Source organism: Micromys minutus, assembly GCF_963924665.1.
Source record: "Micromys minutus genome assembly, chromosome: 21".
Lineage (NCBI taxonomy): Eukaryota > Metazoa > Chordata > Mammalia > Rodentia > Muridae > Micromys > Micromys minutus.
The window spans coordinates 43,457,452-43,482,628 of record NC_137956.1 but is presented as its reverse complement, the minus strand read 5'-3'; the positions used below and the strand labels follow the sequence as shown (position 1 = coordinate 43,482,628).

Here is a 25,177-nt window from a genome sequence, read left to right as displayed (position 1 = left end):
TACTCAGGTAAAAATCCATCCTCTTTAGGGCTCTAATAATGCTGACACTAGGCTAGTGACACCTTTGTCAGTTTAGCAGCAACAGCCGAGGCCTCAGCTGCCTCCTCAATTCTCTCATGTGTGACATCAGCCTCAGGCCTCACTCTCCTAGAGCTTTAGCTAGGTCTAGGAGTACTTGTGTCCCTTGTTACCAGACTCAAAACAAAGCAACCCCCACCCCCAAAAAATCAGACCTCAATGTAACTTTTTACTGTTCCTTTATTTAAAGGAACTGGCTTTACAATGATTCTTCTCAGTCATCAACCATTTGTGTCTTGTGGTAAATTAAGAAAGATAAAGGTGTAAAATTTATGTAAGGTCTGAGTGAGAAAGCTGAAGTTGTGAGGACCTAAAAACTGTCTTATGGTCTAGGACAATGTGTTTTAAGGTGTGTAAAGGTGTAAATGAAGGTGGGCAAATGTGAGCTATAAAAGTCCAAGGGTGTGAGAGCATAAAGGGTGATAAAATGACTGAAGGAACGTGAAAACAGCATCAGATTCCTTCCTCCCTTTGCGGGTCTGGGTTGTCTTCAAGTATAAACTTAAAAGCACTTCTCTCTGTGCTAAAAACATCTGTCTGCTCTATATACGTCCAGTCTTCTGGAGAGAGGAAAGAAGCTCTGCTCTCATGGCCTGTCTTCATACTAAAAATCAAGACCAAGTAAGCTCCCCCAATCCCGTCCCCCTCTGGTCCACGGAAGGTCTCTGTCCTTCCAGGGCATGCCTTCAACAGTGTTCACAATTTTAACCCAAAATTGTTTCCCAAACTTCTTATGACACAAAGGTGTGAGTCTGCTGCCTTTTCAGTACAGATCACAGACTGTGCTAATAGTAACATGTCTAAAACTTACCTCTTACTGTAAACTCAAAAATTCCTGGAACCTTCAGGGAGTCTACTTGAAACCACCTCTCATGGATCAAATGCACCCCATGTAAATCTTCCTGTCAATCAACAGCCTGCTGACCACCTGCCTATACCACTTATTCCTGAGGGTGGGATACTGCTCACTTTTCCTGAGCCTGGGACTTCCTCCCTCAACTACCAGGACCATGGGTACAACCACTTGTACACAGAAGAAAAGGAATTTCCCTTCAGCTCTTTCTTTCTCTGCTGCCCTAATATATGTGTGTGTGCCTTGTGCCTGCCAGGCCGAGATCCCTCAAATGTGCACGCTAGGCAGCTTCAACGAGGTTGGCAGCAGGAGGTCGGGTCGGGTCTCAGGTGGTTCAGACCAGGCCTGTTCTCTCCTAGCCACAGACAGCCCCACAGAGCCTGGACACTGAAACAGCCAACTCTCCTGGGACTTGGCCAGCACCCCAGTTTTCTTGGGTAGTCAAAAACTGCTGGAAGCAGTCTAAAGGGTATATATGGCACCCTCACTCCTGTCTTACCATCAACCTTTCCCATTTCCTCACCTTTTATAATACAATATAACAAGATATATTATAATACAATAGTATAAGAGAAGGAATACTGAAAATGAAGCGCTCCTCTACACTGTCTTTAAGCAACTCAGCGCCAGCAGCTTATTTCGCTGGCCGTCACCACCAGGTGCAGGATATTTGAATTGCATTTTTCCCTTTGGGACATGCTCAGCCCTTAAAAGGTCTGTCTGGACATCACATCTGTCTGTCTGTCTGCCTGTGTCTCTCTCACATGTTCTATTTCTACAGGTTTTGAATTCAATCTTCCTTTTTGTTTGTCTTCTTAGAGACAGGTCTGTAGACTAAGTCAATCTTGTTTGTGATCCTGACTCAGCCTCCCTAGTGAAGAAATTAAATCAATAGTCTGAACTTACGTCTGTGACAATGACTGGATTATGACAGGAACCCACTCATGTAATGGCTGACTTGCTCACTTGAGTTAAGCGGGACAGGGCACTACTGAGATGCATTCAGTCCTTCGGACTCTCATGAGGATGACAGCAAAGATGCTGAGGAGGAGCAGTAAACCCAGAAGTACGGGAGAGCTCACTCCTAGGAGGCAGTGTCCCACCTGCGCAGACACTCACCCAGGGGCTGGAAAGAGCGGACTGGACTCGTGTCCCTGCTGCTCTCTCGGCTGGCTTCCCGGCTACAGCCTTGACTCACACTCGGCCGAGGAATACGGCTGCTCCGGGCTGACAGAGCGACGGCAGCAGCACAGCAAGAGAAAACAGAAGGCAGAATTTAAGTTTTTCAAAGCTGTAGTTTTCTTTTTTAAAGAACTGATTAATAATAAGCTTGTTTGTTTGGGGACTGAAAATTAAACTCTTTTATTATCCTCTCCCTTCAGGCTGAGTCTATGGAACCATGGAGCGCAGGCTAACTTCAAACTATGAAGCTTTCAATTCATAGGTCTTTTTCACTTCTTATAAATAAATCACAAAACATAAATACAGATTTTAAAAAGCCAAAAGAATCTGAGAGAATGGACTGAAGGTATGACAGAGAATCTAACAATGTCTGGAAAGCAGAAAGAACCAAAGTAGTGAGAATGAAAGTCCCAGAAACCCTTGGTGTTACTAAGGACCTCAATTCCATGTCTGTAGGCCTAAAGGAAGTGTCCGGCGCTTCACTGGACGACACTCTTAAGCGGCTGTAGAACGGGCTGTGGAATCTGGACTTCTAGGCCATTTGAGTTTGACAATGTGTAAGAGGCAAAGCAAATGAGGAGACCAAGAAAAATGAGATGATCCAAGGTGAGTCCTTTCAACCCAGGAAAGTGGTGAAAAGGAGTCTGAGTGACAGGCAAGCTAGAGCACCTGGCCATAGATAACCCTCAAAAGATGCTCCACAGGCCATGAGTCTTCCTGAGACGACAATGTCACTAAAGATATGAGAAGGGGATATCACTCTTTTATAAAGTTTCAAAATAGACAAAGAGTCAGAAACTGGGGGGAGAACACAGAGGGGTGCCTCACTCCTACACAAAACAGCAGTGATGGGGCTTGACTTGAGTGGCCACCAGGGCTCTGAGCAGGGCTTGTTTCTGTAGAGCAGGCGCAGCTCCTCCACTGCAGTACCGTGTACTGTTAGGAGAGGAGGGGTCGTGGCAGGCTGTGTCCAAGCAGCAAACTTCACTCGTGATACCTTACATAGCTCTTCAGTTTTGGCTTTAAAATAATCTGTATGTGACGGGCCTGCTATGCAGCCCAGGCTGACTAAAGGCCCTGATTGGATAGTAGGCTCAGGCATCAGTCACTATGCCCAAACATGTACCACTTAAAAAAGGATTATCTATGTGTGTGTGCACTTCTGTGGTAGTGTGTGCAATGTGTGTGAGAGAGCCTACAAAGGACAGAGGATCGGCCCTGGGAACTGGAGTTGCAGGCAGTTGTTAGCTGCCTAATATGTAATATGGATGGTGGGAACCCAACTCAGATCCTATGCAAAAGCAGCAAGCACTCTTTCCCACTGAGCCATGTTTCAACTTCAAAGTAAAAATTAAGCTGACATTGCTAATTCAACAGGAAGTTATGAGAATTAAGATACAGTTGATGAATCAAAACACAGTAATCTTGTGCTGTACGATGTTAGGCCCCCTCTCAAAGTTCTTACATTTTCAAGATGCAATTCATACCCTATACTTCAGCAACCTAGACTTTAATTCTCCTTGAACTTTCAAGGAAGCCAAAGGTGGCACTGCAGAGTCTTACCCACTGAAAGTCTAGACGGGCTGGCCTCTCTGCTACAGCCCTGGCTCCTGGGTATCTTGCTTCTCTTCTGTGCTGACGCTGAATTGACCAGGACTCGCTGAGCACCAGAGCTCATGGTAGAGAGGGCTGTCGTGGTTAGAACTCTTCCTGGAGATCCAGATCGGCTGCCAGCTAAACAGGAAACACATAAAAATATGCTAACATTGATACCAAGGTAACTTGCAAATATACAAGAAAATTGTGATCTCATGGCAGGTTGTAAGAGCAAAGAAATGGACTGAGATTGATACACAAATACAGCCTGCTGAGGGAAATGTGTTGTGTACACCAGCACTGAGGAACGGCAAACTACCGTGATTTTAAGACAAACAGTAAAAGATCCCCAGAGCAATCCCATATTTGACAGTGTGTTTCCTACGGCTTAGATGGTCTGTGGAAAAGCATTACTTACGAGGATGGAAACTCTTAGTTCTATTACTGCTACTATTTGTGTCTTGAACATATAATAACAACTTGCTTTTTCTTAAAATAGTTTGTCTCATAAAATATCTGAATGGGCATGGTCATTTGGTGCTATTCATATTTTTAAATTTAAAAAAATTAAAAACTGAGTTGCTTGCAAATCTGGTGAGAGATGGTTCTTTCTGCAGTGTAGAGTAATTAATTCAGAGACTCTTAATTAGACAGAGAGCTTAGAATATATAACTGTTGAGTACTCAGCTCTAAATGGAACTCCTTTGTTAAGGTCCCCCTACACCAAGGCTCAGAGAACATTACAGAAAGAGCTATGGAAAGAATGTAAGGGATTGGGAAAAACAGTCTTGTGAGATGTGGTTTGGGGGTCATGACATAACTATTATATTCATTACCCCCACAGCTTTGCTTACACTTGATTGGTTCAGCTAATGTCCCAGCATGCACAGAGGGAGGAAGGGCTCATGCAGCCACACTCAAGAGCTCTTGTTAGCTGATGGCTAATGGGGAAGGCAGAGTCCTCCCACTGTCCCACGGTGTGGCCCCTAGAAGGGCACACTGCCTCCCTGCATCCTTGTACATTCTGGTAGCACTATTTAGACTCAGCAAGTCTTTTTATTGTTTTGTTAAGGACATGAAAGTAAAGAAGGGACAATAAAGAGACTATATGGCTAAGACACATTGTAAACAGTGAATGAAATGGTCAAAAAGAAATAAAAACACTAAATTTAAATTAAGTGCTGACCAAATCAGACCAGCTGGGGAAAAGAAATCTGTTTTTGCTAGTTGAAGGCAAAGGGTTCTTGGCTGGGCACATTCTAGGATACCAAGTTCAGAGAGAGGGAAAGTTAGATTAACTCTCAGAAGTCTGTGTATGGATTAAGTCAGGAAATAAACAGGCTGCTCTGGAATTTGAAGCAATCCTCCTGCCTGTACATCCCACATGCTAGGGTGGTAGGTATGTAAGACCATACACAGAAAGAAACCCATTTTTAAACTAAAAACGCAAAGACTACCTGTTTAAGAGGGATCACTTGGTCAAAGTGTTTTATGTGTATACTGAACAAAAAAATGGATCAGACTCGAAAATGAATGGCAGTATCTTTGAAAACTTGCATTTAAATAAATCTTCAGGGGACATGCTATCTCTTTGTCACCCAAGGTTACTACAGTGCTAAGAGTCACTGCTCACACTGCACACTCTGATGTGGCATTCTCAACTGTGTCTCGTTTCTACCCAGTAGACAAACGCCAATGGGAATGAATACTGGCTGTGAAAAATGGCACGATGTGTTAGGCAGTGCTGCTGCACTTCTTTAATCTCAGCACGGGGGAGGCAGAGGCAGATGGAACTCTGTGAATCTGAGGTCAGTCCAGGACAGCCAGGGCTACAAAGAGAAACCCTATCTTGAAAAACCAAAAAGCAAACAAACAAACCCCCCTCCAAAACAACCAAACGAAAAAACCCAAACAAACAAAAAAACCCTCACCAAAACCAACACGACCACCAAAAACAAAGAACAACAACAACAAAAAATAAACAACCCTAAACCAAATAACCCAAACCAAAAATAAAACCCACAAAAACCAAAACCAAACTGCCACTGTACACTAGGAGGCAGGTATTTCAGAGGGCTTCTGAGGACTATCTGATCTTTCTTATGGAAGATGCCATTTCTAATCCTACCCAGCTGTCTTAAAGTAACTTTAACAAGTTTCTGGGAACTTCCAAAAACAGTAGCTTTAAAAGCTCCAGATTCTGCCACTAAGTGCAGGTTAACAAACATGAACAAGCTAGAGGTGACCAGCTGTTATCCTTATTGTTAAGTTTTCTGGGCATCATTCCCTTAGTTCAATTCATATTCTTGGTTATATTTCAGCACACAAAATAAAATAATTCCACCAGGAACGGCAACATTATAAAATGAAGAAGCACTGCTCCCTGTGAAATTAACAAATTACTGATCGAGTAGTAGACCTTAAATCATAGGAAAATTACTCAAGTCTACTTTAAAAATGATCGTTCAGAAGTTTCATGGTGGCTTGCAGAGATGGCTCAGTGGTTAGGAGCACTGACTGCTCTTCCAGAGGTCCTGAGTTCAAGTCCCAGCAACCACATGGTGGCTCACAACCATCTGTAATGGGATCTGATGCCCTCTTCTGGTGTGTCTGAGGACAGCTTCAGTGTACTTATATATAATAAATAAATCTTTAAAAAACAAAAGTTCCATGGTGTTGCAGGTGAAGAATCTTCAAATCTGGTTCTGTCTTCTTCCTTCTGCTGAGGCATTTATTTTCTCCATGCAATATGTAAGCTAAACATACACACAAAACACCCAAACACCCAACATGCCACAAACTCACAATGCAAGATAGGCCAATGGAAGTTACAAGGAACTCGGGATGATATAAAAATGATAGATAATGACCTGAGTACATACAGTATGCATTCTGCTAAAATCAGTAATAAATTCGTGTGGGTGGGGGCACTGGTAGGAAAACTAACAAACTCTTTGAAATGTGGGTCTATTCAGCAGACAGGAAAGGTCAATTTAGAAGCATGTTGACTCAGGTTCACTCTCTAGATATTTGAGCTCACACATCCCCCCTTGGGAAGGAAGCTGGAGGTGTTCATCTCATGTACACACTGTTCTTGCTTCTCCACTATCCTTCCTTCATCCAAGGAATCAAGGAATGAGACATTTCCAGTGCCTATGGCTCATCTGGAATCATTTATACTTGAAATGCTGAGAAGCACTTTCTCTAGAAGACCCACCAGAGTTGAAGAAAAGAGTGTGTTTACCCCAGAGAGCAACATGGAACAGAAATGTCCCAGAGGCAGAACCTCAACTTGAGTTAACTATTTGCTGTTGTATTTTAACATTTCAAAAATGTTAATATAGGTTCCTCTCTCTTCTTAATATTTATTATCTGTAGAGTCAACTTGGATAATTTCAAAGTTTTTAGAACTTTCATGATATTAGATAGATAGCTCAAACAGAACTCATGACTAGCAGTTTTCGCTCCAGTACAATCACAGAATGGTTGAGTATTATGTAGTCAGATTTTCTGCTGAATAGAACTCATTCTTGTTAATGAGAATAAGTGACCAAACAGGATGTGCACACATAAAGTCTGTAGATTCTTACCACCAATGGTATTAGCAGATTGTGATCCTGAACAAGTGTGAAGGCAGAATTAGGGTAAGGGTTAGAATCCACGAAGAGGGGAGAAGCAGTTTTAAAATGAATGGCAGGTGAAAATAACAAAGCTTTAGTCAGTTCTCAGGAAAACAAACAAAACAAAACCTAATGCAAAAAAGAGCAAACTTTAAAAAAAGTTATAGCACAAATGTCTGTCACAACAGCAGTGCACATAACAGTTTTACAGCTGACACTCATGTACAAAGCAGATGAGTGAGACCACAGGCACCAATGCGCTCTTCAGCCTCTCCATTATGGGATCTCAGTTGTTAAATGTTCACAATTTTATTCTAAACATTTAATTTAAAATTAGATATAGGAACAACTACCAAATCTTATAGGTCAAGAAAAAATGGAGATGACAAAGCTAAAAGTGTCATCTTTCTTAAGATTCACAGAAAAGCAAGAGGTGGGGGAAGACAGAACACTTCCTGGCAGGCTGGACAGTCATCTGTGCACAACCAGTCACTACCATCAGAGTGGGGCACAGATCGGCCTCAATCTCTCCGTTAGGTCTGCTTTCATCTGTTCTGGTGAGCCTGAGCACACCTGCTTTGATCCAAGAGAGTCTCTGTCTTTGTAGATGACAATACAAGGCCGTGGAAGCGCCACACACCCATGAGTCACTACGGATGTGAGGATGGAAGGCACACAGGTTCCTGTGCAAATAAAGCTGTGAACAAACTTGCACACAAATCACACATCTTTTTAATAGAAGACTCTGGAATGGACACATACTCATTCAAATAAACAAGCAAGCAAATAAATAGAATCTACTGTGATTTAAGATCTATGTGATTTTATAGTGGGAAAGTCTCTAGATCTAGTCCTATGAGGTTTAACAAGCCAAATGTAAAATAATCCTACTTTTCACTGTAGTGATCTGAAGTTGCAATGATTAAAAAAGCGGGTCCCAACAAAGGCCAAAAAGTCAGAAAATAGCAATTATCTTACAATTACGTTTTAACTTAAATCACAGCATGGACAATTTGTGATTATCTTTATTTTCCTTTATGTTTTAAACATCCTAACTTCAGGGTTTATTTCTGTTTCATGAGGGCAGTAAAAAATCAAAGTGTAAAAACATGTACCAGCATCACCAAATTCATTTTTCATTTTATCATGAGTCATAAATAACAAAGATAATCTTGTCAGGTAATTCATGGCACTTCCTTTGGGGTACACATTGTTTTAACTGCATTATATGCTGAACCATTTCATGCTCATGACAATCCCATGAGGTAGATGCTATATCCTCCTCCTTTTACAGGTGGAAACAGGAAAATTCAGGAAACTAGAAGGGAAAGGACTGCAATTTGGGCAACACAGCTCCACAGCCTGAAAACTTTACGGCACCAGGAGCACTTGGTAATCTGACTCTGGCTGTACACAGGACCCTGTATCTTATCTGAACTAGCTCCCAGGCTGTGCTGATGCTGGTCTGGGCAATGCACAAGGAGGGAAGCTGCACTAATGTTCTCTAAGAACCACTCCAAAGGCGCAGACCCACAGGAGAAGATGGTATCACCACTTTTGGTCTGTCAGAGAAAGCCTTTGCCTGGTAGAACTGTGTGTTGTTCTGGCTGAAACAAATTATGCCAAGTCTTTCTGCTCATTTTAAGACTCCAGCAGAAAGCTTACAATGTTGCTCTGCCAGACATTCTGATGCCAGGAAGAGGTGGCATCATGACACATGTACTCAGGTGTCCTAATGTCTCTGAGCCTTACTTGTCTCCGTTGATCCCAAGATGCAGGAATCAGACTAATAAAAATAAACAGGATATCTGCAGCCTGACAGTCACCTTCGAACCCATTCCTTCCCAGGATAATTAGGTTACAAAAAGGACCAATTCTTCACTTCCTTAGAAAAGACACCTGGTTTTAGAGAGTGATCAGCATAGCCTGTCGGTGCAGAGGGAGCAGCAAGAAATCACTGTTAGTTAAATGCAGGCACGTATTGGGACAGACAGACGCAGGCTGTGCGTTTACCTCATTCTGTGATTGTGCTTTTTAATTCTTCTCATAAAGAACTCAGTGAGAAAGAACATAAATCTGAAATTTCCTGTGAAAGTAATCAGAACTGGCTATTTTTCCCTCATGATGAGTCAGCATTCACTTTCCCAAAATACTAGCCAAAATTTAAGATCTAACAAATTTGGGGGAGAGTAAGAAGATGCTACTTTTAACTTTTGGGTGTTATTTTGGTGTTAATACTGAAATCATTCTACATCTATAAGGCACAACTGTCCACGCCTACAAGTTTCTGAGTAGAATGTGACCCTTGACTTTAAAGATTCATATTTTAAAAAGTATTTCCATGCAAACTTCTGTATATAAGATGAAGATGTCCTTCTAAATGGCAGAGATCAATGATGTGGCCCTGATAACACAAACACAAGACAACACCCACTCTGAAACAAAAAACAAAAACCAAAAAACAACTGAATAAAAACAACCAAACCCAAACATGCACAACAACTGACCCAAAACATTGAAAAAATACCTTCATTTTTGTCAGGTGATGATGAACCTAAAGCATAGAACAAGAACTCAGTATGTGGCTTGTGGCTTTTCGAATCAGCTTTGAATGTATCCACGGCTCACTTCCTAACAGTGTACAATAAGAAACACGTTCACCCTAGCGACTGACAATAGGAAGGACTCATGAGCAGTACATACGCTGGGACTGAGACACCATTTTTGTCCGGCTTCTCCCTCTAGAATCGGTCTTGGCATTTCCAACAGCAGCAAGTGGTGTAGAAAGCTTGGCTCTCACCCGACCTGAGGAACAAATATTCACACAATTAAAACACTTTCTATAACAGTATCTAGTATTAAGAGCTTTCACTATTTTCAAATATTTTTAAATTCTGAAGTAAGGCAGCTATTATTTATAGATTTCTCTTAAGAATTTAAAAGCACAGTTTAGGGTTTGATTTCTAAGGTGGCATCTAATTTAGGCTTATCTGAAATTCCTTGGCTTAGGAGATTCTCCTGCCTTATCTTACAAGTATCTGGGACTACAGCCCATATACCACCAAGCCCAGGTATATACTTCTTTATACATGTTCTATAGAAGAATAAAATCGCCAGGCATAGTGGTGCACACCTTTGATCCTAGAACTTGGGAAGCAAGGCAGGAGTTTGAGATCAGCCTGGTTTAAATGAGACCCTCAAAAGACAAGAACACAAAACAAAATCAAAACCAAAACAAAAAGTTCCTGTTTCTAGAAAATTAGGACCGTTCTCAAATATCTACCATAGCTTTAAAGATAAAACAAAAACAGAAACAAAACCCTGTAAACAGACAGTCTACTTTTAAAGTGAACTGCAGAAGAGTTGCCATCAGCCAAGTCTTTTTATTTCTCTTCTTCCCAGACCCATTCCATTCGCCTCTACTTCCATCTCAACCCCGCTATAACACCACACCACAATGTTTCCACTGTATTTCCAGAGGCTTTGTTTTATTTTGCTTATTTTTGGTTGGGGGTATAGGGCAGGATCTCTGGTCCAGCCAGAACTCACACTGTGGACCAGGCTGGCCTCAAACCCTCTTGAGATCTGCCTGGTTAAGATGCTCGCCACCCAAGCAGGCTCTTTCTAGAACTCTTGCACTAACGTGTCCGAGTAAGCTGCCAGTAATGAAGTTGAGCGCTGGTCAAATCCCTACCACTAGGTTCTCTGAGGCTCTCCAGCAACACTCTTAAGCAGATCACATGGTGTTGAACACAGAAGAAAAAGAGCATTTAGAATCTTTGTAAATTAAGAGGAACAATTTTAGGGAATCCCAAAATTGTGACTAATCTAATGTGACCGTCCTGAAAAGCATGAGGACTGAGTGAGGGCAGAGGACAGTAGGAGCTGGAGTGAAGCAGAGGCAGGCACCGCCTGAACCCTGTCACCGGCAAGGCCGTAGGAGCCCACACTGCAGACAGTGCAGAGAAACTGAGTGATTACTTTTGAATGAAGAATCCACCTACATTCTAGCCACATAGTAATGCTCTAAATTAAAAGTCCTTAAGTAAGCTGCCATTCACTTCAGTATCAGGACTAACATTTTTAGAGTAAGCCAATTTAAACTTAAAACTACTTTAAACCCACCACAACTAATATAAAAACAAAACGATTACATGCATTTGGTTTTATACTCCAAATAAATGTTGTTCATGTCAAACTTAGGGAAAAAAATTGTATTTAAAATAAAACAAATGGCTTTAATGAGATAGTATTCAGGAAGAAAAAATACAAACTAAATTCATTTCTACAAACTCAGAAGGGATTTTTCTTTTAATGTGAAATGACTCAGGAAAGTATTTGTAGTCATATTCTTAAACGGAATTTGAATCAGAGGCCAATTCTGTACTCACTGATTTAAAAATTAAAAGATACATTTCAAAATATATGAAATAAAAGTATTTAGTGTTTAATGATAAAGCAGCATTCCTAAGAAGCAGAAATGATCTGGTATTAACTTTTTAAAAAAGAACAAAAAGGCAAAAAAAAGAAAAGCATACTGGGGAAAAATGGAATTATGTACTAGATATTATTAAATGTGTTAAGCAATAATATTTTCTAGCATGAGATGATCCAGTATATAAAGCAAAACTGCATGATGAAGAATTAAAAAAGAATTTACACACAATGAACACAACCAAACAGAATGAGCAGCTGCCGGGCTGGCAAGAGAGGAGGGTCTGCAGGTCGGTGAGCCTGCTTTAGCGTCAGTGCACACTGCCACTGCCACTGGGGGGGGGCTGTGTGGCTAACAAAGTATTTACTTCTTACCATCTTCAGATGCTGTTCCTAAATAAGAGAAATAAAACAGTATTTCAACAAATTCTGAAAATGCTACCTTACAATCCCCTCCCCCGAGATTCATCTGCACAGCTGAAAGCTGAATGGAACGTAGATGGGACTTAGCCTTGAAAACATGCAAGTGAGGAAAAATAACCTGACAGAATTCAATTCAGAGTTTGCGCCAAAAAAGCTAAAGCCAGAAAGCTAAAATTCTTAAATTTTGAAAGGGTAAAAGAAATATGAGAAATTAATTACTTAAGAACAATTTAACTCTGACTACTTTTACTTGCAAATAAAGGTTTATATAGACGTCTCTAAAGCAGAGCTATATTCTATTTCTTTTCCAAAGGTAAGGGAAATAGAGACACTAACATTTTCATCAGAGCACAGACAAATCTGAGGCCTGATAACAGCGTTCAGCTATTTTATCCACTCAATGGTCTAGGGTGTGACCTCAGAACTCTGAAATCTATGGAAGTGAAAGCCGCCAGAACTCACCCCCACTAAGGGGCAGTGACACACACCGTACAGCGACGCTGTCAGATGGAGGGTTGAACTCAGAGGAAGTAAGTACAAGAGGATACCTCAGAAAGGGCTTTAATTCAAACAAACAAACACTTGATTAGTAAATGAAAAATTTTCTATGTACTCCAGCAATATAAAGGTTCAAGGAAATAGAAGAATTCAGAAGGAAATCCCCTCCTGATGGCTGTCATTTCCATACAAAGTGTTGTAATTATGAAATACTTTAAAATGGAAATACTAAAAATAACACGTTCCTATCCTGAGACTAAAACAAGCTTCCATTTCACTAAAATAGAAAAAAATGAGGTTAATTTGTAGAGTTTATGTGATAATTAAGAGAAAAGGTGTTTTGCTTCCATTTCTTTTAACAAATTCTTTAATAAAGCTCAGCCCTCCAGCTGACAGCATTGGCCCTGACAGCGATGACAGAATGCTGTGATGGTTTTCTCTCTAGCGTCTGACAAAACACAGCACAGATTTGTGACTAGACCAAAGCCACCACAGACAAGCTGCAATAATTTAAATATTGAAATTTAAAAGGCAAAGCTTAACTTCAGTTTTATTTACATGTTAGTTTAAAAACTCAGAAGGTGCAACTGGCAATCAACTTTAGGTAAACGTGACCGTGAGACGCGTCCCTATCTCTCTCCTTCAATCGGTAACTAACATGTTAAAACAGACAGACTTAAGAGACTCCTTTCCTCCTTCTGAATCCAGTATTGTAAAAAGGAATAAGAAATTAAAAATATGAGACCTATTTTTTAGGGTTCATGTGAAATATTTTAGTTCCAAAAAAAGCAGAAGGAAATCCAAAATGGATAAAAGCAACTCAAAATCCAAGCCAGGGAGTCCTGCAGACATTTGCATGAAGTTCTTGATAAATAAACAGCAACTTCAGAAAACTGTCAAAGACCCAGTAGAAATGTGAAAAGAATTATAAAAGTCTTACCATCCATCTTGTCAGAAGTATCCTCTTTGACGAAAGAGCAAGCAAAGAGGAGAGGAAAACTTAGTACATTAGAAAAAGTACATTAGAAAAAGACTCTAGAACCCCCTCCCCGTTTACAGATAACAATTCTCACTTTGCCATCTGGCTTCTCACAGACCCCCATTTTTCCTTTGAACCTTCAGCTCCTATAATCACACATCTGGGTAAAAATCTGCCTCTGTCTCACACGTTCCTAGAGAAAACCCACACAGCTTGTGATGAGGTGGTACCACTGAAGACCAAGCCTTTAATATCTGCCACAAGAAAGTTAACATAGTAGGACAGACATTGCTATTGTTTTTGAGGCCCACATGTCACAATCCTCCTGTCCCAGCCTCCATAGTGCTGCAGTCACAGCTATGCGCCACAATGTATGGCTGCTGTTGCTCTTCTGAAGAGCCTGTGCGTGACGCTGGCCTCGGCTAACAGCTCTGAACGCCGCGATGATAACAAGGGTACATGACAGTGGAGGTTCTCGACTGCCATAGCAATCTGCCTGAGCCATATGCAAACAGTATGATTTGTGGTGAGCATCAGCTTTCTTCTGGGTGTCTGGAATTTTGATAATTGTGGCTTGCTGAGAAAGCAAAGAGCCAATATGACCAGCTTCCTCTCCCTACCCCACCCTGGACTAGAAGTCTTAAATGAGCTTCCCTAGCAGAAACACTGGTTGACATGTTGCAGCATTTCATGCCAGAGGAACGAGTCTTTCTCCCTAAGCCTAGCTCCTAGGGTGAGAACTTCAAAGCACACATTAGACCTCCAAGGCTTTCTCCGTACTGGTTCTGCTGTGTAGCCTTCCACTCTAATAAACCTCACCACAAGCCCCAAATTTCAGTCTTTATGCCAAGTCTAACCATGTCCCTCCTCTTGTACTCAAGACTATTCAAAACCTTTAGTTACTTCTTGGACCAAGAACTCTCAGGCAGACAATTATAATTTTCCAGTGACACTCTTCTGAATACCCAACTGGTACTGCAAGTACCATGCCTGAGCCTATGCCCCGCCCTCCACTTCCTCCTACCCAGGCTCAGGAAAACTTGCCCTTTCACAGCAAGGCTGCCTCCCAGCTCTGCTCACTGCAGGCCACTCCTCACACCATCTTCAGGAGCTGCAGCAGGATGCTCTCTTCAGCCCCGCCCTTCTTTCTTCCAAACTAACTAACCGCCTTACTGTACAAAGGTCCTAAAACAAGGAGGAGGAAAGTGCCAGAGCTGAGAGGAACTACGGAGCTCTTCCATCTTTTCTTTGCCAATATAGATTCTGGTGACAATTTCTTCTACAGACAACAAAATTTGATTTTTATCTAACTGACCTTACTAAAATCATCTATTTTCTTTTCCATTCAAGCAGTTCCATAAACCCCTATTAAGAATACTTATGTATGTTAGGTAAGCATTTTATCATGAGCTCTACCTCCAATATAAACACACACACACACACACACACACACACACACACACACACCATGGCCATTTTGTATGACACTAAGCTTCCTCTAGAAAAGTTAACAGGTAAATTTCAAAACACACAGGCCACCTTTGTGCCACAGAATTCAGTCCTTAAAAAAGAAAAAAAAGCAAATTAACAGTGGCAAACTGTACTAGAGACTATGGAATAAATGCTACCCTTTCCTTCTATACCCATTTTATCTCAACTGTTTCCTAAACATTTTGAGTTTGAGGTCTTATAGCAAGTTCAACTCAAATGTATGAAAGTCAACTAATTTTTAGCCCCTTATTTCTCAGCAACATACCAAATAAACGGAAAATTCTCTAAGTACAGAATTTCCATATCCTCAGTACTTAATGGGAAACCTGTGAAAAACTAAATACAGGAAGTGTTTGGGAATAAAAGATATACTCATTCTGAATTCTGTAAGTTCAGACATGACAAACAAGGTTAACACAGAAGAAAGCAGTGCTCAGTAATCACTACAGGCCTAAAGGGGGTCTTGAGGGGACGGCAGTGGGGTGTGTGCTGCACACCTGGCTTTTTGTTTTGCTTTTATTTTAACTTCTCCACCTCCTTTTTCTTCCTTTCTTTCTCCTCCCCACCTTCTACATTTCCTTTAGGTCACCAGTCTTTTTCACTCCATTTCATTAGGCTGACAGAACCCTCCTTCCCATCCCCTCTGAGTTTGCTGAGGCTGAGAGGCCTTTTAGTTTCTACACAATGAGGGGTCTGCTCCTCACTCTAGATAACAGAACCAAAAGGGAGCTGAGCCTAGAGTTTCCAGTACTTTCCATGGATCTTCAAGGTGCCAGTCTCTCCACTTAGGAACCCCAGTGGCACAAAGAGAATACGTACACACCATTAGAACCCCCACCATGATAATGTTAAACAGAGCACAAGCTCACATGCAGTAAATAATGCCAATTAGAGTAGTGGGGATGTCTTAATTGTACAGACGCTCAGATTCAAAGGGCATAGAATAAGAGACCACATTCTGGAGTAAAAGGATGACTTTTATTTTTTTGGTCATTACTCAGTTATTGGGTCAGAGAGAGCGAGCGTGTATGTCCCTATCGATATGCTATGGAGCATGTGGAGGTCAGAGGACAGTTTACAAGAATAAGGTCTCCCCTTTCATCAGGATGTTTCCACTGACCTTTTACCTAAGCCACCTTGCTAGCCCTGGATCCGAACTCCAAACAGTTAACAAAGCTTCAGGTATTAAACTAGCAATCAGACATCACGTCCACCGTGAACTGATTCAGCACTGTGTGACAAGGTCCTGTCCACCATGCTCTCAATAGTCCATCACATTCTCAAACTTGCCTGTATGTTCAGAGACACCTAACTGCCATGTGTCTGACCACAGTTAAAACCCAACATCTGTCCTGATGTTTGCAGGCAAGTTTGATATGTATTTTATTTTTATGATCTATTTATACCTTTTTATTAGCATTTTTTGAGAAGTGTGGCAAAAACTGTCTCCAAATTTATATTTTCATATTAGACTTAAGACCACAGTTTATTTATATTTAGAAATTTTTTCAGTGATGTGAGATTAGGTGAGCTCTTATCTGTTGCATTTTCAATAAATTGTCTTAGAATTTTGTTGAAGAGTCTGGTCATCTGGGATGTATTGTACCATGGTGTGTAACAGGTTGTAACTTACAAAAACTGTGCAATACTTTCTCAACACCTCGCACTGACGATCTATCCTTACTTCACCATTGTGAAACACTGCCATTCTAGCACTCACCAAACCCCAGATCTCTATGTGCCCTTTATTGTATAGCTACAACCCATCTGCTTGGTATTTTACACTACACAAGCGCATCAGAGACTCAACATGGACAACCAGCCTTAAACTTCTTTAAAACACACAGAGAAAAAACCAAAAAAACCTCTGAACAGCATTTGGAATGTAGTATGCCTAAGTTTTGATTAGACACAGAAGCCCTTTATAGTTCTTCTTTCTCCTCAAAGGTAAAGGAATAAAAATAAGACCAAGGAAACTGAGCAGCTGTTTACAAAGCCTGTGCGTGCCTTCCCTCATTAACCCCTGGGTAGGTGTGTCTTTAGTGCAGTTATGAAAAGTCTATAGGCAATCATGGAATAAACAACAGTGTGTCTGTGATCAAGATGAGGAGGAAAACAATGGAGACAAGCCAAGACCAGGTGGCTGACGAGTACACAGGTCATTCCAAACAAGCAAGAATGAGCCAGAAAAGAGTATGGCATCTCACTGTCTTCCCTGAGAGCTCGGGGATGAACTGTCTTACCTAGTGATGCGTAGGAACCTGGATTCAGGGCACCTGCACCTAAACGGCCACTTCGAACAGCCTGTCCAGCAGCATGATGCGCCTTGGCGCCGGCGGCGGCATTCACATCAATGTCACTTCGAGAACGCTGCAGGCTTCCCGGAAGGGGGGTGGCTTTGCTACCTCCCACCGAAACTACAGAAAACAAATTGCCCTGTGTTATTTAAATGACTGCAAAGAAAATGAAGATATTCAAACTCGAAATCATCGTGAACTTGCCATCTGTGGAAACACACAGTCCACAGGCAGCAGTGGCCAAGTGGACAGCACCATAATGTCACTTTAAAGTCAGAGTGTTCAGTATTAGTTACGATAAAACAGTTTTCTTCGGCAATCTTGAATAGTTCTTTGCTTCATTTTTCTCTTGTGAAAAAAAAAGGGAGGTGACTTTTGGTTATAAATTGATAGATCTTACCAGAAGAGGTATGTTTAGACTGATTTGTGGAAATAAAACTCTAAAAATACATGAGAGTATTATTATTCTTTACTATTAGAAAATGCAAGAAAAGTTAGTCTAGGAATAGGAATATTGAAAAATTAGTGGAGTTTTGTTCCTCTTAGGAATTCTGAGCCAAGTCATTAAACTGAAATTTAGCTTCAGTTTTAAAAGAGTCTGGACATATTATGAGCTAAACCTCAGTAATAGTTGTGAAGTCTTAGCCCACATCCTAAAGCAATGAAACACAAGAAGACACAGTGGGTCACTAAAACCTAAGCTGCTTCCCAAAGCCTCAGCTTCTATCCATGTCCAGAGGCACAGTGTGCACCCACAATTTGTGACACTGGGGATCACCTTGACACTTTAAACCCTACTGCTCAGAGACAAAGTCAGCTGTAACTCTTACTCAAAGAAGTAATTACCTCTTCCAGCTACAGTTGAAGGATTTGCTGTTGACCACTTAGATGAAAAGGGACGACTGGAAAGTAAAAAGAAATGTTTTTAGTAACAGACTTGGTTGATCATTCGGATAAGAATGAAATAGTAGCTGTCAAGAAAGTTGAGACTTTTTTTCTTTAAAAACAGTTGTTTTCAAGAATTAGCTATAAAGCAAAATAGCTGGCATTGAACAAACGGAGACCAGGTCATATTATTCACTCTGCTCTTCAGCACACAGACAACTCAAGGTCAGCACAATCAACCACTTGCACCCTGAAGAAAGAGACAGCATGGTTCTTACTAGCATGCGGGCAACTTGGCACACCCGGTCTAGTCTCATGCGATTCCTCCAATGTCATATCCTGGAAACAGTACTACTGACTACATCAAGTATTTTATGGTACCAACAAACACACACAAGTCAAGTTCCCCACACACTTACATACAGAAACAAAATGTGACTCATTAACCCTAACCATAGACCAAAGAAATTAACAACCAGGTCACCATATTTTCAAGGTCTTAGTCGATGCAAGCTATTCATGTGAAGGAGTTGGGGAGAGGAACATGTGAGCTCCCAAGCATATGACCTTACTTGAGACTTTCTTGTGAGCTCGACGAAGACCTGTCTGACTGTGGAAGAGAAGCTATACTTCCAGAACTCTTTAAGTAAGTTTGAAGACTTTTCTGATATGATGGCTCAAGGGAGTTGTACAATGTTTCAGCTTCACCAGGAAAGTGGTTTCTAAGACCCATGTATGTCCTGTAAAGAAAGAAAAGGACATCGATGACGGCTGGTCATGACTACAGGAACACAGACTCACATGTTTAATGCAGTCTCCGTGTCGGTAAAGACTGTGTAAATTCAACAAATCCCAGTGGAAAAATTGCAGGTTTTGAGAAAAACAGACCTCAGTTCACAGCCTGGATGTGGCCACTTAAAGCTTATGTGTCTCTGAGTGATCCCCATCTCAAACTCCAGACGCAGCTATGGAGACAGTACCATCTTGAAGTTAAGTTCAGATTAAGAAGTTAAAGATAGTCTAGCTGTGGTGGCACATGTCTTCAATACCAGTGCTCAGGAGGCAGAGGGAGTCAGATCTCTGTGCATTCAAGGCCAGCCAGGTATACATAGTAAATTCCAGGTTAGCCAAGGCTACAAAGTGAGAACCTGTCTCAAAACGGGGTATGGTGTACCAAGAGCCTTACTTAGTATCAGATGCATAGTATCTACTCAATAAACTCAGTTTTCTTATTGACGATCAAAGCTGCCCAGTCTGATGGAAGGGGAACAATGATGATTGTCCTGATCACAACTGGAGGTCAGTTATGACATGTCTAGCGCAGAGTTAGTGGATAAAATGCACTTCACTCTTGTTGGAGAGTTAGTCAAACAGAGTAATTGGGAAACCTCTCAACATAAGTCCTTAAATATGTTTAAGTACACTGTCACAAAATTGTACAGACTTACTTTCTTGCCTCCACTCTGGCCTCAGCATCAGCGTCATGAATTCCCTTCTTAATAGTTTCAACCAAAACAGCTGCATGCCTACACAATAAAGGCATCTTTACATTAATATTTCATATTGTACTTCACTACATATAATAGTTATTCCTATATAATACACATCTATCCCAAAGGAGAGAGAAAATTGAAAGATTAATTAGCAAAATAACTAATTAAGACTGTAACATCCCCACCCAACATCGGCCACATAGTCCAGGATGGTCTTGAACTCACAATCTTCCTCCATCAGCCTCCAGAGTGCTGAGGTTACGAGTGTGCAATACCACATCTTTTCTCTCCTTTCTTATTGAGATGGGTCTTTCTATGCAGCCTGGCCAACCTGACTTATGTTTTATCTCCACTAGCTGGGATTGCAGGTCTGGTCTGGTCAAAGATTAGAGGATCTTCTAACAGTCTTCCCTGCACAGCACACCCATTTACTGCTTCCTTCTGATACTCTCAGGTTTGAGTAAGTAATGTTACAGAATGCTGACAACAGGTAAATAAATATGCAGTATTTAAATTTAACAATGATAAAGTCGATGGTGAAAAGCCTGTATAGGTTCCTTACTATCCCAACTGCAGAAAACGATTTGCTACATGTCTGATCTAATGCAGTTGGTCTCAACCTTCCTAATACTTCCACCCTTTAGTGCAGTTCTTCATTTTGTGATGATTCCCCCCCACACACTGTGCTTACTGGAGTTTGTCGCCAGCTCCCACGTTAGGTAGCTACGAGATGCCTACATCCCATTCTCAGGGTATCTGACACCTTTGATTTATTAGGGTACTCACACTGCCATACCTACACAAATAACTTTTTTTAATTAAAAATAAATGTGGAGAATTCCATTAAAAATACAAAGCAGCAATATATTCAATAAAAATGTAGGTTATTGCTGAAGCTTAAAAACTGAAAAGTGGCATGGAATAGTATACACGCAGCCCTGTAAAGAGCCAATGAACAGTTCATACTTCCCTTCATCTCAGAATTACAACACATCCTGTCCTGTGGCATGCTCAGGTAGTGTGGAAAAATGGTCCAACAAATTTCTTTTCAAAAAAAAGAAAAAAAGAAAAAAATTCTCTTACTTTAAACAGGAAGCCCTTTTCAAGACTGCAGCTCATGAAACTTACCTCAAACGTGCTTTGTAAAATGTTACCCAATGCAATGCGGAGGATCATACATAACCTAGCCTACATAAGGGGCTGTCACCCAACCCACCGAACCTGAATGCACAGGAGGAGCACAGCGCTCTAAGGAAGACAAACAGGGACAAACATCTCTAGACAAATGCGACAGAATATAAAACAGCACCCTCTGTATGCCTGCCGCCACGAAAGAGACTGAAAGTATGTGTGTTTGCATAGGTGGATACTTACCTTTCCAGTGAATGGGTCTGCCACTCTTGCAGCAGCAAATCTAAAAATTCAAATGAACGTCTGAAAAATAAATGTTAAATTACAATTAAACATACGGAGACATACACTCACTTTCTTTCAAAGTACTTCATTTTGCCTGTGAATTAAACACACAAGAATTATTTTCAGATTATCTTAATCAGAAAAACAAAAACAAACTTAAAGGGTTAAACTATTATTATGCTAGATAGCTTAGAGAGAATTTGAACCCTATAATTTAACTTCAAAACTTGTTAAATACAAATAATGGAGCCCAGAAAGAGGGAGGCACACATCAAAGTGGAATTCGAGAACAGACTACAAATCAGTCCTCAGACTTCATATGTGCTACGTAACCCCGACTCACATCACACACATCAGGAATATGCAGTGAAAAGTACATAACAGTGCAGAACTTTTGCTTCTACTTAAATATGTGCACACAGAACTTTAAAACGAAGTCACATGTATTTTCTCCTAAACCCTTAGTTCTCAACTTCAGCCATTTTGTTCTTCGTGTGTAGGGTTTGGGTAAATGAGCTGTTAGCCAGGTCTCAGCTATGGGCTACTATTTTCTCACTCCTGAAGATTTCAAAGCGGTGACTACACAACTGGCCTAACATTTTTACGTCACATAAAGGACATAATGCCTTATTCAGCCATTGTCCAATGACAAAATGATTGCTCTCCAATATTCAATGCACAAATACTGGACCTAAAACACAAGTACTTTCCGTACACCATGGCTCTGACCCACGAGTGTTAGGCAAATGCTCTACCACAGATGTACACCATTAGCTTACAGGTCCTAATCACTGATGGCAATATTTTTTGAAGAAATCAAGGTAGTTGTGGTGGTGCACAGGCTAAAATTTTTGCAGTTGAGGACCAAAAACAGAACAATGCTAAGGTCACAGCCAGCCTGGCTATACTGAAAGGCCTTCTTTCAAAATAAATGAATGTTTCTAAAAACCATGAAGAAAAAAAAAAGGGACCAACAAAGTTGATTTATCTATTTCCTGTCTCCTAACAAACAGAATTATGAACTCTTCATGTTCAATGTACAATCTATGGGATAAACTTATTAGTCTCATAATTTACATATACACTGAGATATATGTGTAGAATTCCAGCTATTTCTAACTCTATACTCTAGAAAACAAGATAACCAGTGAACTAAGTAAGCCACAGCTTAAGTGATAAAGCTGAGAAACGTGAGTGTTCACAGCAGTTGTTTTATCCATTTTCCCTTAAATGGCATGTGGTTTAAAAGCTTGTATCATGGGCTAGGGAGACGGCTCGGCAAGTAAGAGTGCTCACAACCAGCCTGGCATCCTGACGTTGAGTGCCAGGATACACACAGTTAAAAAAGAGAACTGATTCTTGAAAGCTGTCTTCTGACTTCCACCAGTATACTTTTGCACGCTCGCACACACACACACACACACACACACACACACACACACACACTCAGGAGTAAAGGTAAACAAATTTGAAAAATTATATCATGGTTTTAATGAAAAGGGTATTAAGAAGTTATAACTAATTGTTAAATTAAGCTCAGAATGAAATGAATTACCTAATGGTAGAATTAATACTAAAAACCCTTTCCCCCTAAAACTTACCTCCTCACAGGAACTGACTTTGATGTGCAGTTGCTTGTTATTAAAGGTATAAGTCGGGGTACATGGGTATGCTGAAAAAGGTATTTTAAAAAAGTGTGAAATGCTGCACACGCCACATCGCACTTTTATTATTTACACTTTAGGGCTTAGCTATGGGACAGCCAGAGAAAAAGCTGTAAATCAGATCTAAAGCAACCCAAATAATCAGAGCAATAATGGGGGCGGGATGGTTTTTAAGAGACAATTGTCAAGTTGCCAATACGTAATGAAGACAAACTGTTCATAGGCACAAAAGACCTGTGAAGTCTGTGGGCAAAACAAACGACTGATGGTGACCACAGTGCACTGCGCTGACCACTGTGACAGTGTGCTACAAGCAGTGACTCATTCTCACAGTTCTGAGATTCAGTAACAGATAACGTTCTCCAATTTCTAATTCTGCTCTTCTGTAGTGAGGTTAGTGCTCATCGTGAATACAGAACTTCAGCATAAATATCTCTCACTTCGGTTGTGGCTATGCTCACTTTTCTCATTCTTAATTTAGCCGGTAAGCACTCTGTTTCTGATGTTTTAGGATCTCTACGTACCTGGTATCCCACACTAAGAATGTGCTGTTTCTGTCACTACTTGCAACGTCTACAGTTACAAACAGAAGTGCACACGGCACCTGCATGTGTGCATATGTCCTATATTCAGATGAGGATACTCTGTAGTCTTCTGTATTCACATGCTCTATAATAACTGCATTGCTTTTGTTATCAGAAACATAATTTAAAAGTAATTTCTTTCCTTTACAGGTAAAAACAGCAATAATATGACTTGGTTAAGAACATGTATGGGGAGGGAGTGTGTAAGGAACCTACCCGAATAATAAATCTGATTGCTGCACATCCAGAAGTTGCCATGACTTTTGCACTATTGGGGACAAGATTAAAAAGCGTGGGTACGATGGCTTCAGCGCCGTGATCAAACTTGTTTCCCAAAACTGTTGAAAGGTGGCTACAAAGAAACACAAAAACCACTTTAATATTAAATACAGAAAGACTTATTTAAGAAAGACTTTTATATCTTATCGATAACCTCAGATTTGATATATAGCCAAAGATGGCTTTGAACTTCTGATCCTCCTGCCTCCACATTCTAGGTGCTGATATTACAGGTGTGCACCACATGCCTGGCTGATGAGGTACCAGAGTGCAAGGCCAAGGCTTCTCCCCATGCTTCTGCCATGAGCTGACTCCACTTCCGGGTACTATGCCTTTTCTTTTTCCTAATAACTAGCAGTCCAAAGGCAAACTGTGGCATTTTATCTGTCTCTGTGTAGATCACATGTTATGAATCCCAGAACAGAACTATGCATTCTAAGTAAACATTAAGTAAAATTATAACTCTGATTGTGGGTCTGTGTAATATATTTCCATTTTGATGCTCCAACAACCTAAAGTCCAAAATATTTAACTCTTTTTAACTTCCAAATCTTACTCAAATCAATGTTTTGCAAAACATTACCTATTTTGATTAATTGAGCAATTTGCTGTTTTTGGAGGGGCAGGAGTCACAAATCTGGTATTGCTGGGGCTGAATTTTAAGTATCCACAACTAAAAATACAACTCTGGTAGTTCCTAAAATTCACTAATCTTAAGGACATTTGTAATTAAGCAACACTCTCCTCTTCCTCCCGCACCGTCTGTGTGCACATATGCAAATGTGAGCACAGTATGGAGGACCAGTGCAGTATGATCCTCAGGAGTACCATCCATTCTCCCTCATTAGCCTGGAACCACCAACTAAGCTACACATTGGCTGGCTGGCCAATGAGTCTGGAACTCTTCCTGTCTCTATCTCCCCAGGGCTGAGATTAGAAGGGCACACCACAACCCCAATGCTTGCATAGCAAGCAGCTTACCCACTGAGCTCTCCCTCTGAACCCTGAGTAGCCTCAGTTAAAACACTTAGAAAAGAAATCATAGTGACTAACAGCCTTGACAATGTTTGTGATATTTGTCAATTTCTACTTATATAGAACCTTTACTTGATTAATCTTTTATTTTTCAGAGATAAGGTCTTCATGTAGCCCATACAGGCCCTGAACTCACTCATAGCCAAGGATAATCTTTAACTCTGGACCCTCCTATTTCCCCTGCCAAGTGCTGGAATCACACACGTTTCACTGTGCTCAGGAGTTTACTATCTTATTTGAAACACTTGGTTGGGATACAGTTATGCCAAAAATGTAGGTCCTTGATTCAGAGAGGTACTACAGACTTAGACCTATGTTCCAGTGTTCAGCCACAAAGTCAGTTTCCCAACCTCTCAGTCCCATAAGTCTA

General features: G+C 40.8%; 1 protein-coding gene across 9 annotated transcripts in view; it reads right to left on the bottom strand.

Moving 5' to 3' along the window:
- CLASP2 (cytoplasmic linker associated protein 2) overlaps positions 1-25,177 on the bottom strand; it is a gene marked incomplete at its 5' end in the record, with an annotated part of 155,946 nt that overhangs the window by 47,428 nt on the left and 83,341 nt on the right. For 3 of the 9 annotated variants that reach the window (XM_080934581.1, XM_080934585.1, XM_080934589.1), the window contains 13 exons: positions 2,051-2,158; positions 3,677-3,847; positions 9,857-9,883; positions 10,033-10,134; positions 12,139-12,156; positions 13,625-13,648; positions 17,398-17,571; positions 18,298-18,353; positions 18,909-19,076; positions 19,785-19,862; positions 21,204-21,263; positions 22,847-22,917; positions 23,710-23,845. In XM_080934581.1, coding sequence (XP_080790707.1) covers positions 2,051-2,158; positions 3,677-3,847; positions 9,857-9,883; positions 10,033-10,134; positions 12,139-12,156; positions 13,625-13,648; positions 17,398-17,571; positions 18,298-18,353; positions 18,909-19,076; positions 19,785-19,862; positions 21,204-21,263; positions 22,847-22,917; positions 23,710-23,845 — 1,193 coding nt within the window. The remainder of the gene's footprint in view (positions 1-2,050; positions 2,159-3,676; positions 3,848-9,856; positions 9,884-10,032; positions 10,135-12,138; positions 12,157-13,624; positions 13,649-17,397; positions 17,572-18,297; positions 18,354-18,908; positions 19,077-19,784; positions 19,863-21,203; positions 21,264-22,846; positions 22,918-23,709; positions 23,846-25,177) is intronic. The other 6 variants (XM_080934583.1, XM_080934587.1, XM_080934586.1 and 3 more) reach the window with 4 other exon arrangements.